The sequence below is a fragment of the Mixophyes fleayi genome, chromosome 2, assembly GCF_038048845.1.
Source record: "Mixophyes fleayi isolate aMixFle1 chromosome 2, aMixFle1.hap1, whole genome shotgun sequence".
Taxonomy (NCBI): Eukaryota; Metazoa; Chordata; class Amphibia; order Anura; family Limnodynastidae; genus Mixophyes; species Mixophyes fleayi.
This window is the reverse complement of record NC_134403.1, coordinates 122,664,616-122,681,042: the sequence shown is the minus strand read 5'-3', so window position 1 is coordinate 122,681,042 and position 16,427 is coordinate 122,664,616. Positions and strand designations below refer to the sequence as shown.

General features: G+C 37.9%; 1 protein-coding gene across 2 annotated transcripts in view; it reads left to right on the top strand.

Annotated features, from left to right (window-relative positions):
* ABCC4 (ATP binding cassette subfamily C member 4 (PEL blood group)) overlaps positions 1–16,427 on the top strand; it is a 256,495-nt gene that overhangs the window by 29,082 nt on the left and 210,986 nt on the right. For both annotated transcript variants that reach the window (XM_075199901.1, XM_075199902.1), the window contains exons 3-6: positions 296–416; positions 6,094–6,315; positions 11,158–11,247; positions 13,435–13,598. In XM_075199901.1, coding sequence (XP_075056002.1) covers positions 296–416; positions 6,094–6,315; positions 11,158–11,247; positions 13,435–13,598 — 597 coding nt within the window. The remainder of the gene's footprint in view (positions 1–295; positions 417–6,093; positions 6,316–11,157; positions 11,248–13,434; positions 13,599–16,427) is intronic.

Genomic DNA, 16,427 nt, shown 5'->3' with positions numbered 1-16,427 from the left:
CAAATATGACCAAGGGAATATGATATATTACTGTATCACATGCTGGCCATCAGATAGCCATATTAACAGTGGTCATTATTTTTGCATGGTATGCTGTATTTTGGGTGTTTTGTTTTGGGAGGGGTGGTCAAAACAATATTTTTAAATAACAGAAGTGTAAGTTTAACGTGGTTTTTTTAAATCTCCACAAAAATTTGAGCTTGAATTTTAAAAGTTTATGTTCACACAATAATAACATAAAATATACTGTGATGCACAGGAAAGGGTTTATTTATGTATTTGTGATTTGTTCTAGGTACTGGGACCAAGAATTACAAGAAGCTGGAAAAGAATCCCGAGTGCCGCGATTAACAAAAGCTATTATACGTTGCCATTGGAAAGCATATTCTGTCCTAGGATTTTTCACTTTTATTGAGGTAGCTTTTTAACCAATGTCACTAAACTATTGACTGAAACTACTCAATCCCATATAAAATGTCTATAGTAAAACAGTTTTTGCAGTAATTTTCCATTTAATTTATTTTTGTACACTTGGTGAAATTGCCCTGTTTATACAAGTTAGAGTAATGTTATTTTGCAACACTAGGACAAGGTTTGAAAACAATTATTTTACAAGTGAATTAAAAAAAAAAAGTTGGCACCAAGTGTGGTGACTTCTTAATGCAATAGTATTCTTTGTTCAGACAAGTGAATGTTTAGGCATGTATGGAACAAAGAAATACTTCTTGACATGGTTTTTCCACAAGACCAACAAATGATGGTTGGACACTGTTTTTCAAACAGAAAGTTAGGTCACCCCATGGAAATGGATGTGTGCTTAGCCAATAAAGTCAACTCTTTGCTTAGTTTTATGTATTATATTAAAATTGTTATTACAAGTTTAAAGTGATAAAAGACGTGATTATCTTCCAAACACACATTTAGGGCTAGATTTACTAAACTGCGGGTTTGAAAAAGTGGGGACGTTGCCTATAGCAACCAATCAGATTCTAGTTATCATTTACTTAGTGCCTTCTACAAAATGATAGCTAGAATCTGATTGGTTGCTATAGTCAACATCCCCACTTTTTGAAACCCGCAGCTTAGTAAATCTAGCCCTTAGGCTCTAGTTTAGGCTCAAATGCTCAAGTGGGATCAGAGATTAAAATTATTTTATTATTATTATTATTATTATTATTATTATTGTTGTTGTAGATTTGTAAGGCGCCACCATGCTCTGCTGCCATGTAAAGTAGGGAAAGACGAAAGAGATTAGCCGCGCACAATAGAAATGCAGCCAATATCAATGAAGGTTCCACCAGAATACCGTCTTCATACATACCAAAACTAAAAATACTGTGCTATTACTCACCATTTGCAGTATTGGTAGTGTGAAAGTGTTATATACACAGGATGTACAGTATATATACTCCTGAATATACTACACTATTGTGTTTTTCTCTTTCCTTATTTTGAGGATATTTATGTATGCTTCTCAACATCGGCTTCAAAGACCATTTTGTGACTATATATACATGGACACTTGAAGATTGGAGATTACACATTTAGGGGCATATTGAATTGACGGCGGGATCGGCGAAAATCCCGCGCTCTAAAAATATTACCGTTAATATGGTAATATCTCGCTGGATTTCGGGAGCTGCGAGCTGAAATCTAAATTACCGTATTAACGGTTTCCCCCGCGCAGGATTACCGTAATAACGGTAATATTTTTAGAGCGTGGGATTTACGGCGATCCCGCCGTCAATTGAATACCCCCCCTTAGAGACTTTTGAGACCATCACACAGATAATAGTGTATATTGAATTTACAAATGCTCTCTCTCTGTTTCTGAAGATTTACACTTTGTGTTTCTCTGTGTACAAGAGATAAGTGCTGTATTGCTATATCTGTTTTTAGTTTTGGTATGTACAGTAGGGAAACAGGACATGCATAAAACGAGGATATGCATAAAACGAGAACATGCAAGTCAGACAAAATAAAAGCAGGCATGAAAACAGAGGGTATGGAGGATGCTGCTCATTAGAGGGCTTACATTCTAAATGGAAGAGGGCACAACTGAAACAAGAGATTGTGGGAGCTGTGAGGGTGTATCAGTGTGAATAATATAATCGGGTATAAGGTAAGCTTTTAAAAAAGAGATGAGTTTTTAGAGCGCCTAAATATTTGAAGGCTGTGGAAGAGCCTGATTGACGAGACAAGGCGCAGGTCAGAGGGCGGGAGGGAAAGTAGTTTGATATGAGGTTTGAGATGTATGAAGGGGTGTTGTTGTTGAGGGCTTTGTAGGTAAGGATGATTAATTTGAATTGGATTCTGCAGGCCACAGGGAGCCAGTGTAGGCATTTACAAATTGGTGCAGCAGATGTGGAGTGGTGACAGAGGAAGATCAGTCTTGCAGCAGCATTTAGTATGGATTGAAGTGTGGATATATGGGAATGCCAGATAGTAGGAGGTTGCAGTAGAATAGACGTTATGTTTTTAAGGTGTAATTAACAGGACTGGGAGAGAGTCTGGATGTGAAGAAGTAGAGCGTAGAGTCAAGTGTGACACCAAAGCACCAGGCTTGGGAGACTGAGGAAGTTGTGGTGTTATTAACAGTGAGGGAGATTTGAGAATAGGTGGTAATTTTGACAGTTGGTAAGATAATAAGCTCTGTTTTGTATTTGTTGAGCTTTAGTTAGTGTTGGGACATCCATGTGCATGCTGAAAGACTGTTGGTTGCACAAAACAATACAGAAGGAGATATGTTAGGTGAAGAGATTTAGATTTGGGTGTCATCAGACTAGATAGGATACTGGAGGTCAAATGAGCGAACTCGTGCCCCAAGAGAAGAGGTGTAAAATGGAAAAAGTAAAGGGCCAAGAACAAAGCCTTGTGGGACCCCAACAGAAAGTGCGAGTGGAGGGGGGGATGTGCCAGAGGTAGAAACACTAAAGGAATGGTTTGATAGTTAGGAACCAGGAAAGAACTGACATGAAGGCCAATGGAGTGAATGGTGTGTTGAAGAAGAGGGTGATCAACAGTGTCAAAAGCAGCAGAGAGGTCCAGGAGACTGAGTATGGAGAAAAGACCCTTAGACTTTGCATTAAATAGATCATTGACCACTTTTGTGAGAGCAGGTTCAGTGGATTGTTGCGAACGGAAGCCTGATTGCAGAGAGTCGAGAATGGAGTGAGAGGAGAGAAAGTGAGACAGGTGTTTGTACACCAATCACTCAAGTAGTTGGGAGGCAAAGGGGAGGACAGAAATAGGGCTGTATTTGGAGAGCGAGAGGCTGGATCGAGAGATGGTTTCTTTATAATTGGTGAGATGAGTGCATGTTTAAAGGAGAATGGAAATGTGCCAGTAGAGAGAGACAAGTTGAAGAGGTGGGCATACAGTGGAGGAGAAGGAGCAGAGAAGTTGGGAGGGAATAGGGTCGAGTGGATAGGTTGTATCGTGAGATAAGATGAGTGTAGAGACTTTGCCATAAGTTAGTGGGGCAAATGAATTAAGCGTGGAATGGGGAGTGTAGGTGAAGGTGAGTGGAGGGAGTGTGTGTAATTTGGCATGAGGAAATATCTTGTTGAATGGTGTCAATTTTGGATTTGAAGTTTGTGGCAAAATCATGGGCTGTGAGGGAGGAAGGGGGAGGAGGTGCAGGTGGGCAGAGAAGTGATTTGGCAATTGAAATGGCAGTGCTGTAAGATGAGCGGAAATCAGGATAGGAACAAGATCTCCTCCAGTGGCGCTATGTAGTGTGGGAACACTTTTGCAGGTAACAGGTCTTTTTGATGTGCCATGGTTGGGATTTGGATCATTGGAGACTGTATGTGGTAGCTGCAGCTGCATTGCCTGGGACTGAAGTGAGTGTTTTGTTGTAGAAAGAGGCGGTCTGATTAGGGCAGGATATTGCAGACATAGTAGATAATAATTGTTCTAGTGAAGATGAGAAATGGATTGGGTTAAGGGTACTTAGGTGTCGTTGTGCAAGTGTGGATTTATGTGCAGAGGGAGGGCATAAGGTGAGGCTGAAGGAAAGGAGGTTGTGGTGGGAGAGTGGGAATGCTAAATTGGTGAAACTAGAGATTGAGCAGTTGCCGGAGAAGACCAGGTCAAGGGACTGTCCATCTCAGTGGGTGGGAGATATGGTCCACTGGGAGAGACCAAAGGAGGAAATAAGGAAAAGTAGTTTAGTGGTAGACGAGACAGTGGGATTATCAATGGGAATGTTGAAATAACCTAGTATGAGAGCAGGCAGGTCAAAGAATAGTAAATATGCAGTTGTCAAGAAATTGGGAAACTGGACCAGAAAACTGGATAACCTCCTCTGACACTATATCCCCTGCAACACTCTCCTATGAGGGACTCTCCCTTAGCCATACCCCCAGACCTGGAAACAGACAAGGTGTAGGAGTAGGCATTCTACTCTCTCCACTTCTCTCTGACTACGCAGCCTTTCTTTTGATGTTTCGTCGGATTTTTGACGAACCTGGTCGTCTTACTTCTGCTTCTATGTCCAGGATGCTGACAGTTGGATGGGGAGGGTCCAACAGCCTAACACAAATGGCAATAGCAATCACAGTTGAGCTCAGTCTGTCTCACAGCTGGACAGAGATGCTAGTTTAGTAGAACCTAAAACAGCCTTGTTTTCGATATGATAATCCTCAGCGCTGCTGTGACGTTTTTCAACAGTATTCAGGAATATCCAATGCTTTAGAATTGTGAGAATAAGGAAAAGCGGATGCTTGGGCAAAGAGCTGACCCAGTGTACAGCTTACTCCAACTGCCGTCCTCATGTCACATATTATAATAACTCCAGACCATTTTTTTTAAGTTGTCAATCCACTCTCCAACTGGCAGAATTCTGGAGTTCTCATGTCTGGGATACCTGCTTTTCACAGAAAGTCTCATGTTTCCCAGCAGGTAATGGCTACTCTCCATGGCTCCATCTTCTGGAAATGTTTTAATTAATCCACTGCTCCATCCCATTAGCGTTATATATATTTGCACTGTGCTGGGTTCAGTTACAGTTCTCTAAAATTTTGAGGCCAGAACAAATGGCTGTTAACAGAGGCATCGCTAAGTTTCTGGGAGATTCTGGTCATGGGAAATTAAATATCGAAATATTTTATAGTGCTTGTGCACAAATTGAAGTAGAACACTGAAACACTTAATAAGGGATATCTCCACCCAAAAAGTAAATTTTTAGCCACCAGACCTCTTCCCAACTAAGAGAGCTGTGGGAGTCCTATGCCAGAGACCACAGGAGCATTCATGCATGCTGTCAACACGTCTCTGCTTCTACTTTTCATATATCCTGTGTAAACATAGGAAAAAGATACATTGCATTGCTGGTAGAGGGAAACACTGCTGTAGTGTAGGGTTCTTGCCTTGAGATCCCACATTCAACCATGTTTTATAGGCTACACCAGCTACTTTTAAAGAAAACTAATATTGCAAATGTACACAAATAAATATTTTCCCACTTCAGGAATATGTCACTCAAGAAATGGGCAAACCCAAAAGCAGTTGTTCAGAAAACACTTTCTTTTTTTTTTAGAAATATTGTGTGCTTATAAAGGATATTATGATTTCTAACATTATAGATTTTAGAATGGAGGGTGTGAAAGCCATTGTTTGTCCCTATAATATATTAACTGATATTGGTCACTTCCATATCAGAGCAAAATCTTTGTTTGTTTTTTTATATATTTACATTTTTACTCCTCGCAATTTCACTAAAGGTTTAAAATATTGCTTTAGAGTTTGTGTCGGCAACAATGTTTTTTTTTTTTTTTTTTGCAAATGATGAGCGATCCCCTAATAAGTAGTATGTCACCACCATTTTTCTTTTTTTATATGACCTATAGGTGGTGCCCGTGAATACAAAATCATTATCTAGGCACCAAAGAAAGTGTAGTCCTATAGAGGGCAATCTGGAGCTGAATTTTCAAACCATCTTCTTGGTACATAGGTGAAATATTTAAAAACAAGTAGTGCCCAAATTTAGTCATGCCTTATATATATTTGTTAATTGGAATAGTTTGATATATCCCAATTTCTTTACCGTCAAAAATGTTATCCCATCAGTTTTCCTTTTCCTCCATCTAGGAAAGTGTCAAAGTGATCCAGCCAATATTCCTTGGAAATGTTATTGGTTATTTTGAGATGGATGATTCTAGTGAGGCGACCAAGGCTAATGCCTACATTAACGCTGCTGCCCTGTCTGTCTGTACCCTGCTCTTGGCAGTCCTTCATCATATTTACTTTTATCACGTTCTTCGAGCTGGCATGAAGCTTCGTGTGGCCATGTGTCATATGATTTATAAAAAGGTGAGTTTACTTTTGCAGCCCTTAGTTATGTAGATTACTACAAGGATGTGATTTAAAAATGATCATTGTTTTACAATAAGAGGTAAGCTGATGTGTCTGTATCTGCTAAAGAAAGTAGGAAAGTCATATTAAAGGGGGCACAAAAAAGTGCATTGAGCGTAAAACGTTCAAATACAGCTGTTTATGGGGGTTGGGTACGAATTATCTATGGTGACAATTCAGACGGGCAATTCCTACAAAAAGAAAGCAAAATAATAAAATTCCGAATGTAAAATAAATTGACTTACCTTTAACCCGACGCTGGAGATCACCGATGGAAGCACAATGCTGGAATCAAGCCATTCCGATTAAAGAACTGTTCGGCATTGTGGGGTGACCTCATCGCGACGACTGTCAATCCAAATTTAAAGCGGCAATGTGGGCTTAAGTGTTTAAGCACTTAACCTTAGGGCTCCCCACATTGCCGCTTTAAATTTAAATATATATTGACAGCTGTGGCGATGACCTCACACCACAATGCGAACAGTTCTTCAATCGAAATGGCTTGCTTTCAGCATTGTGCTAACATCGGTGTTCTCCAGCATCGGGTTAAAGGTAAGTCTCTTTATTTTACATTCGGATTTTAATGATTTCGTTTTTTTTTTGTTTTTTTTAGGAATTTCCCCTTTTGGAATTGTGGTAATCTTACCACCGGTTTATGGTGCAGCTACACAGCCTCAGTTTATTTGCTTCCGTCTATAAATTTTATTTTTATGATAAAATACTTTAACATTTTGTGTTTTGAAATGTGATCAATTGATTTATAGGAACCAATTATCATAGCTTTAAAAATGCAGGCATAGAACATAAATATCATCTAGAACAGTATAGAAAGAGGGATGGATGACCTGTACTGTTCAAAACAAATATTCTGTATTTTTATTTTTTTTATTGGATCAACAGTTGTTGAAAGCAAACAAGCAAGGATCATGCTAATTATTTGACCAGCATGTATTACTTTCTGTTTGCATATAAGAATTTGACATTGTTATACTTGCGTTAAAAGCTTTGAACACTCCTTCCAGGGATTAATACTAGTATAGGATTCATAAGCTCTGAACACCTTATTTTTTATCTTTAAATTTCATGAACAAGTATTGATAGGTAGAATGGTTCCACCCCTTTAAGTTATATTATAATGGTCGTATCACACTTTTATCTCCCAAAAGTAAACCTTTTTTTCTGCATAGTAGGTTATTGTCTCTCACTAGCAACCAACTGTTGTCTGTCACTCTTAATATTTCACTGTATAAATCCTGTCACAAGACTTGCTAAGACTGTTAAAGTGCCCACACACACAATGGTTTACATGCACAAAGATGTTAACTCATGATTAACCAATTTTCTTTTTATATTTCATATAAGGCAAGGAAAATAAATTCTATTGCATCTTTCAAGGACACACATATCATTAATTATTAAATGTCGACATGACCCTTTTTATGTTGAAATTTATCATCCTTCAAGTGTAATTAATACTGACCTCAAATCACTGACATTTGTTTTTTTTAAATCAGATTAACTTTTATTGCATTTTTTTTTTTTTTAAATTTTCTAAACAACAAAAAAGCCCATAACATTGGACTTAATCCCCAAGTATAACCCACACAGTGTTACAGGTATTATCAAGTAACCATACACAATAGTATCACAAAGGAAAAAACATTGACATTCACATATACAAGCCAAGGTATGCACACCTTCCACAGTTTCAAGATGCAATGAAATAATATCACAGTTTTGATAATACAGAATATAATCGTTGACCTTAATGACTCAACAATAGGCGGCTGGATGTCTGCCCCGAGCATTCATTAGGAGAGCTCCACCTCCCTCAACCCTTCCGTAACATATGGGGATATCCCCCATCTGTACCATATTCTTTCATACTTATCCACTAGGTTCCTGCTGGTGTACATGAACCTTTCATGGCCGACTGTATCGTTAACAAGGTCGATCCAGCTACTCAAAGTCGGGCCTTCAGGTGCCATCCATTTTCTAGCTATCACCACCTTTGCCAACATAAGTAACGTGTTGATAAGCAGTCTAATAAGTCTACGGGTTTTTTTGTTTAAGCCCAAACCGAATATAGAGAGTTTTGGAGTCAAGGCCACCACTCCCACCTCCAATCTTTTAATACAATCCTCCACCTCTCCCCAAAAAGGATGAAACCAGCGGACATTCCCAGAGCATATGCCAAAAATCTCCTTTTTCACTCTTACACTTAGGACAGAGCACCTTCTGACCCCCACTAAACTTAGAAAGCCGAAGAGGGGTGAGATACGCTCTGTGTAACAGAAAAAACTGGACCTGGCGAAATCTGACTGATGCAGTGACCTCTTTCGGGCTACACAACACCATATCCCACGCCTTGTCACTAAGTCTCCCCAAATCCCCCTCCCACCTGCATCGCAGCTCCGGCAAGCCCCCTTTACCAGATCCTTCCACCAATATTGAATACAGAAAAGAGATTTGCAGTCTTTGGCCCAACCTTGACAGTTGCACCCTTAAGGAGTCTGCACTAAAGCTCGGGGCAGCTCCCCGAAACTGCGAGGCCAGAGCATGTCTTAATTGCAAGTATCTATAAAAGTAACCCCTAGGTAGCTCATACTGACATTTGTTTTAGCTACAAGGTTAATTATCCTTACCTGATTCATCCACTGGGCAGTGGCTTTTATGCCTCACAGAGAGGGAAGGGACCAAACTCGGAAAGTTCCCCATCTAGTGTGTAAGGTCAAGATTAGCACAGAGCATTAATAAAATTGGATATTTTAAAGACATTTGATGAAGTAGGACAATCTTTTTAAAATCCTTGCATGATTTGGACTGAGTGATCCATTTAAAAGCACTATTAAGGTACTTTATGCACCTACCATATGCTAAACCTAAAAATGATATGTTTGTCTATTACTGATGAGGTACCTTCCAGGTTTGTTCATTATCCTTAATTTGTTGTGTAAATTTAACTTTCTATCTGTCTTGCATGTAAAGAAAAGTGTAAGACTTAATGGGGCATATTCAATTCCGATCCGATCCACGGTAACGCGCATTACCGCAGAAAATGCGCACTACTGCCGGTAATACGGTATCGCAATAACGCGGATTTTCGTACGCAGCCCTATGGGTTGCGAACGAAAATCCACGTTATTGCGGTACCGCGGGTTACGTTCGCGGCCGTTCCGGCGCGATCCCGCGACTTGGGATCGGAATTGAATATGCCCAAATATGTCAATGTAAAGTTACATGCAATATATAAATTGTGAAATGTGAATGTGTTTGGTATCAGAAAAAAAATACCACATTCAGGGATATATTTATCTTTTATACCATTGTCCCTTTACAATTCTAATTACCCTGATAGGTATAAAAAAGCAACTATAACTTCAGCTGTGAACTCACAATCTGCCAATCTAAAGTGGTTAGCTAGTGCTGGCAACTGTCATCATAGTTTCTGTGTATTTGTACCTGCCCTCAGGCACCTATAATTGATATGGCTTTAAAAGGCATATGTGCATCTCTATGCCGCTCTGTGTCTCTTCGCAATTACCTTACTGTAGACTGCCCCTTCGCTCTCACTGTCCTGTCTCTCTAACTGCAAAGCATTCACAAGTGTCATGTTTGTGAAAGTATAAATTTGCAAACATGCATATGTGTGCTTTGTTTTTTTGCAGGCAAGTGAAGAAATTTTACTCTGCGTAAACTGGTGTATGTCTAACTTGTCATAATCCCCATTGATTACATATATAAACATAAATCTACGGTTTAAATTTTATAACAAAACTTGTCTAACATTTGTAAATTTATATCAATTTGTTATTCCTTAATACATGTTTGCTTTGTCTGATGTAAATTGAAACAGGTGACGGGTTTTCCCCTTCAAGAAACAAATTAGTAGTAGGTCAGTCTGAGAATACATTTATTTGCACACAGTGGAAGTCCTGTAAAGTATAGAGTTGGTTCTCATCTGGATAGAATTAGTAGCACTGATTTAATTTCAGTTAAAACCATTACAATCTTTGATAGGTGCACCTTTGCAGTAGCCTCACCAAATCTGAAGATTAGCCAGTTAAAAATTACTCACTGCATATACAAACAAATAGCAAGCAAATGGTTTCAGATTCACAGAATGTATGAATGGGACATTAGCATCTCAAATATGATTACGCAATGCTACTGTTTTTATGGTTCTTAGAGCAATTCAGCCCCCATTCACATCACAGTAGTCAACTCGCATTATAGCAGGGTTCATAAAAGTCTTTCGGGTGACTCTTTTTATTAAAAACTGTAAATAAATGAACAGTCAAATGTATTTCTGGTACTTTATGAACAAGTGCTCTTGTTAAGGCCTATTGCTTTGAAGTGTAATATTCTAAATTGTATTTCAAGTCGGTGATAATGTATTGCTATACACATTTGTAACATTTGACTTTGATCTCTTAAAGTTTAATTATACTTGCCTATACTTTTTCTTTATTTAGAGTAAACTATTCAGGTCATTAATATTTATTTCTTTTAAAAAATCTTTTACGTCATACAATTGTTGCTACATGAGCAAACTCAAGAGCTATGCAATCTATGTGAAATTATTGTTTAGAGATAGGATTGTCCAAGTTTGATCTGTACGTATTTGAAAACCACCGTATCGATTTGTGTGCTTGTAAATGGAACATAATTAATTTATGTTTGTTCCACATGCTCAAATCTCAAGAATATAATTTTTAGACCCTTCTGTAAGTGTACAGATCGTTCAATTAAAACATTGTAAAATCATTCAATTGTACTATTACTTATTCTGTCTTTCAGGCCCTTCGTCTCAGTAATACAGCCATGGGAAAAACAACTACAGGGCAGATAGTAAATCTTTTGTCAAATGATGTCAATAAGTTTGATCAGGTATTATTTTTATTTTTAATAATGTTTGGTTCTATAACACTTTATATTTTCTGCCTCTCACACATTTTCACTGTTCATTCACAACTATGTGGTTTGGAGTATGAGTTGGGTCTTGCAGGTATATTTACTAAATTGTGGGTTTGAAAAAGTGTTGACGTTGCCTATAGCATCCAATCACATTCTATTTATTTTATTTAGTACATTCTACAAAATGACAGCTAGAATCTGATTGGTTCCTATAGGCAACATCTCCACTTTTTCAAACTTCTTCAGTTTAGTAACTATATCCCTTGGATACACCTTAGTTTACTAATTAGGTGAAGAAAGTAATGTAAATACTTGAAAACCACTTTCTTTCATATAAGACTCAATTCCATGTGTCTATGAAGGTGGTAACATGTTTCATTACTTTTACCATCCTACTGATACAATTTAGGAATGGTGGGATTACCTGACTCTTTTTCTAGCAGTAGAGCACTGAGGGCGACTTCAACTGTTTGATAAAGGTGGAGTTTGGGACAGGGGCGGATCCAGAACTTAATTGTACCGGGGGCGATTTAGGGGGGGGGGGGATTTAGCCCCGCCCCCTTTTTGACACCTAATGCTGCCGACGGCTGCACACTATGTGCAGGTCCGTTCGGCAGAGAGAGTTATGGAGAGAGTCCTGCCCGGCTGCTCTGAGTGTGTCAATCAGAGCAGTTGGGCAGGACTCTCTCCCTAACTCTCTCTGCCGAACGGACCTGCACATAGTGTGCAGCCGCCGGCAGCAAGCCCCTGCTAGGGGAACGATCGCCACGATCGCCCCCCCCCCCCCTCCCCCTGGATCCGCCACTGGTTTGGGAGGAGCTTGAATCATGGGACCTTTAATTTGGAAGGCAAGTTGTTGAATATTGTATGGTTGGACAAAGAACATTCAGGAACATTGGATCATGCCCTAATCTTACAACAGAAGCAATGGATGTACAGTAGTTTACATTTTCTTTTTGAAGGGATAAGTTTTAAATATATTTTAGTGTCCAGTAATCAATAGTCAATAGTGCAATTACTCTTGCACTATTGACTTACTTGGCTTGATTTAGCTAGTAAAGAACACTGTGTGTTGATTAATGTTAATTCAGCCATGACAAGCAAATGAGACTGTGGAAAATGCTACAAAGATAACTAAGTCTGCCATGCACAAATATTAATTCATTCCAACAATAAAATGGTTAATGTTGGCACTTTTTATGTCAAATTTTATCCACATAAAATCGATAGCTATGGTTTAAAAATACAATATAAAATTATAAAGAATGATTGAAATATTGTCTCTTTAACTCTGGCACCGCATGCTGAATTGTTTATTCACTCTTCCAGGCTCTCGACCAGAGAGAGATTTGACTTTTGGGTTGAAACTATGTACAGCTTCACCCAATGAAATGATCAGCAGGCAGGCCAGCAGTTTCTAAGCTTGTCAAAAAAAACATTTTTTAAGAGGCAGAGAACATTTGTATGTTACATTTTCTTGATCTTCTTATTGTTTATGTAATGCCAATCATTATGCAGCACTGTGCAGAGAATATGTAGCCAATCACATCAGTCCCTGTCCTGTTGAAGCTTACAGTCTAAATTCCCTAACAACCCCCCCCCCCACACACACACACTCACACACACTCTCTAGGGTTCATTTTTTTGAAAAGCCAATTAACCTAACAGTCTGATTTTGGACTGTGGAAACCCACCCATACAAGGGAATAACATACAAACTCCACACAGATAGGGCCCTAGTTGGAATTGAACCCACAACCCTGCACTGTGAGGCAGCATTTGTAACTACTGTGTCATAGTACTCTTATTTCACATTATCTGTTTTGCATATTTTTTTTTAGTTAATCTAGGCTATGCCTTTAGTATGTGGAAAGACTTACCTGTCATAAATGTCCATGCTCTTCTTTATATCCTAAACAATGCTATCTGTTTTAAAGCAAGAATCTTAATATACAATGAAATCTTCCTATATACCTTTATTAGGTATAAATATGCAATGATTGTGATAGGTATTGTATTTGGACCAATAGCTTATTGTTGTATGGAGTTTGTCTTGGGCAACTGCCATTCACTATCCTGCAGAGTCACCCTCTAATTTAATGTGTGCACATGTAGAGATTATTGTATAAATGTTTTTACTCCTTGACTTGTTTTCAACAGGTGACTATTTTCTTGCACTTTATATGGGCTGGACCACTACAGGCCATTGCGGTTACTGTGCTTCTTTGGATTGAGATTGGTCCATCATGTCTGGCAGGAATAGCAGTGCTATTTATCCTCATGCCTTTGCAAACCTGTCTTGGAAAATTCTTTACTTCATTAAGGTAAATCTTCATGGTTGTAAGTTTTTTTTTACCTCTTTTTACCATTTTTCAAAACCACCACTTTACAAATCACCATCCTGATTTTAACAATGATGAACATACAAACCATCGGATTTGCTGGCTGGGGTTTGCAAAACCACCACAAAACTGCCATCCAAATGGCCAAAATAAAAGAGGTGGTTGTGAGTGGTGAGATTGCTCAAACTGCATGCTGTTTGAGCTATTTTGACATTCCGAACATAATAGAAAGCACCATTGATATTTAAATTATTTGGGCAATCATTATTTATTGATTTAAGGGGCAAAATGAATTTAATAAATTATGGGGGAATTTTTTTCTTTTTTATGCATTATAGCATTATATTATGGGGAAATGTGAATATAAAATAATATTAACTGATTGTTAATGGTGGATATAATTATTATAATGGATTATAATGTTGAACAATTTGGCAATACATAGTGCCCAAATAATATAAATCATTAATTTTGTCCCCTTAATATAATAGAAAAAAAATTCTGTCCCCACATTTTAAATTTACCTCCCCCCTCCAATGCAACATGGTTTTGCCAAGTTGCAAAGTTACTCCTTTTTTTTATTATTTTCTGTCCTTAATTACTTGGTCCCTTTATTTCTAACTTCTTGAGATTCAAATTGACACACATGTGAAGTGTATTCATTTGTTATAGACTTTTTAATATATTTATTGTATAATTATTAGTAGTATAATCATGAGCATTATTATTATTTATTAAAAAACATCAATAAGGGAAAAAATTTGTTCTTAAAAAAAGTAGTAAGGTAGATTTTTTTGTTAAACTCATAAGGATACCTACCATTTATAGTATATATCCAAATTTTTTTCCTCTTAAAAATATTTAATTTGCAATCTCTTCTACGATTGCCAGGCATAATTAGTTTTATACCGGAGCATTTTAATTGTGAAGGATTGCAATTGTGGGAAGTCTCAAAAAAGTGATAACAAAATTCTTAAAGGTTTGTTAGCCAATTTGTTCTTGGATATGTTTTAATATTGTTTATATGTCCAAATAGGCTGACCATTAGCTTGTGTAAGGTTGTTTTGCGCGAATTGCACAGCACACTTGCATATCAAAACATAGTAACTTGGTCACTCTGACAGGTAATACATGAATAACTCTTAAGTTTGTATGGTTTCTTTTTGTGATCAATGAGTATACATGCTTTACAGTGCGCAAAAACCGATGGAACAAGTGGATTTGTTTTCATTTGTGTCAACATATGAAGACACAAAATTTGTTAGAAGCTCTATTATAGATAATCCTAGGCCGTGGTGTTAAAATTGATTGTAAGACTGGATCTAACAAAAATAAGTTTTTGAGACATTTGTCAATAATCTAACCCATATAGAGGAAAATGAGTCTTTATGGCCATCTGTATTGTCTGTAGACAAAAGAAATATAAAATAATTGCTAGAATATGAAATAATAATTGGGGCATGCCAGAAAGATCACTGGTGGTCAATTGAGACTATATATATTAATGCTACTGGGACTGAATATATATATGTGTGTATGTATGTATATGTATGTATATGTATGTATATATACGTATGTATGTGTGTGTATGTGTATGTGTATGTGTATGTGTATATATATATATATATATATATATATATATATATATATATATATATATATATATATATATATGATCTCTATCTATCTCTCACTCAATTCATAAAATAAAACAAAATAAACCTGTGCAAATTACATATCCATAATTGTTCAAAAAGGATGAACAGACCAGCATAATAATATAAAGAATCCAAAGTTGCATAGAACAATACCAAAAAGCAACCGTTTCAGTTCCTGTTGCTTTCATCTGATGGTAGCAAATGGAACTGAACCTATCGTTAGCAAGGAAATGTTTTGTAATGTATTTGTATTTCTCCCTAGAGTTTTGGATTGTTTATACTACTTTGCTGGTCTGTTCATTCTTTTTGAACATTCACGGACACACACACACACACACACACACACACACACACACACACACACACACACACACACACACACACACACACACACACACACACACTTACACATACCTACACCCCTCCTCTCGCAATGCTGTTCTGCACCTTGCTCACCTCTTTTACTTATCTCTCTTCACTGGCATCCATCCTTTAAACATGGTCTTGTCTCACTCATTGTCAAAAAACATTCCTGTTGACCTTCTCTAACTACCTCCCAATTTCTCTCCTGCCATTACTCGGGCATGTTGTCTATAATCACCTCTCATACTTCCTTTCACTCTCTACCGACTCCAAAACTGAACTCCTCATCTTCCCTCCTATTGGACTCTCCAATCCGCCCCACATTTCTTTCTCTGTGGACAACTCTACAGCCTCTTTTTGTCCTCCTATCTGCTGACATTCTTCTCTCCTCCCTTACCTTCACTTCCCACATTCAATCCCTCTTCCAATATTATCTCTTCCACATTTTAAACTTAGGCTTTTTTAGACCCTTTCTCACCCATGACACTTTCAAAACTGTTATCCACCCTCTCATTATCTCTCTCCTTAACTATTGCAACCTTTTGCGTTCTGCCGTCCCCTTTCTCCTGTCTCTCTTTTCACTTTAATCCAATCTTGCTGCAGGAAGACTGATTTTCCTCTACTGCCACCCAGTTCTGCCATTTCCTACAAAATGCAATTTAAACTCCTGACTTGCACCTACAAAGCACTCAGCCAATCCTCACCCTCTTACAGTTTACCTCACATCATACTCCCTCCCTCTACTCTGCCATTATTAGCTCCTCAACTCTGCACTAATAAGCACATCATT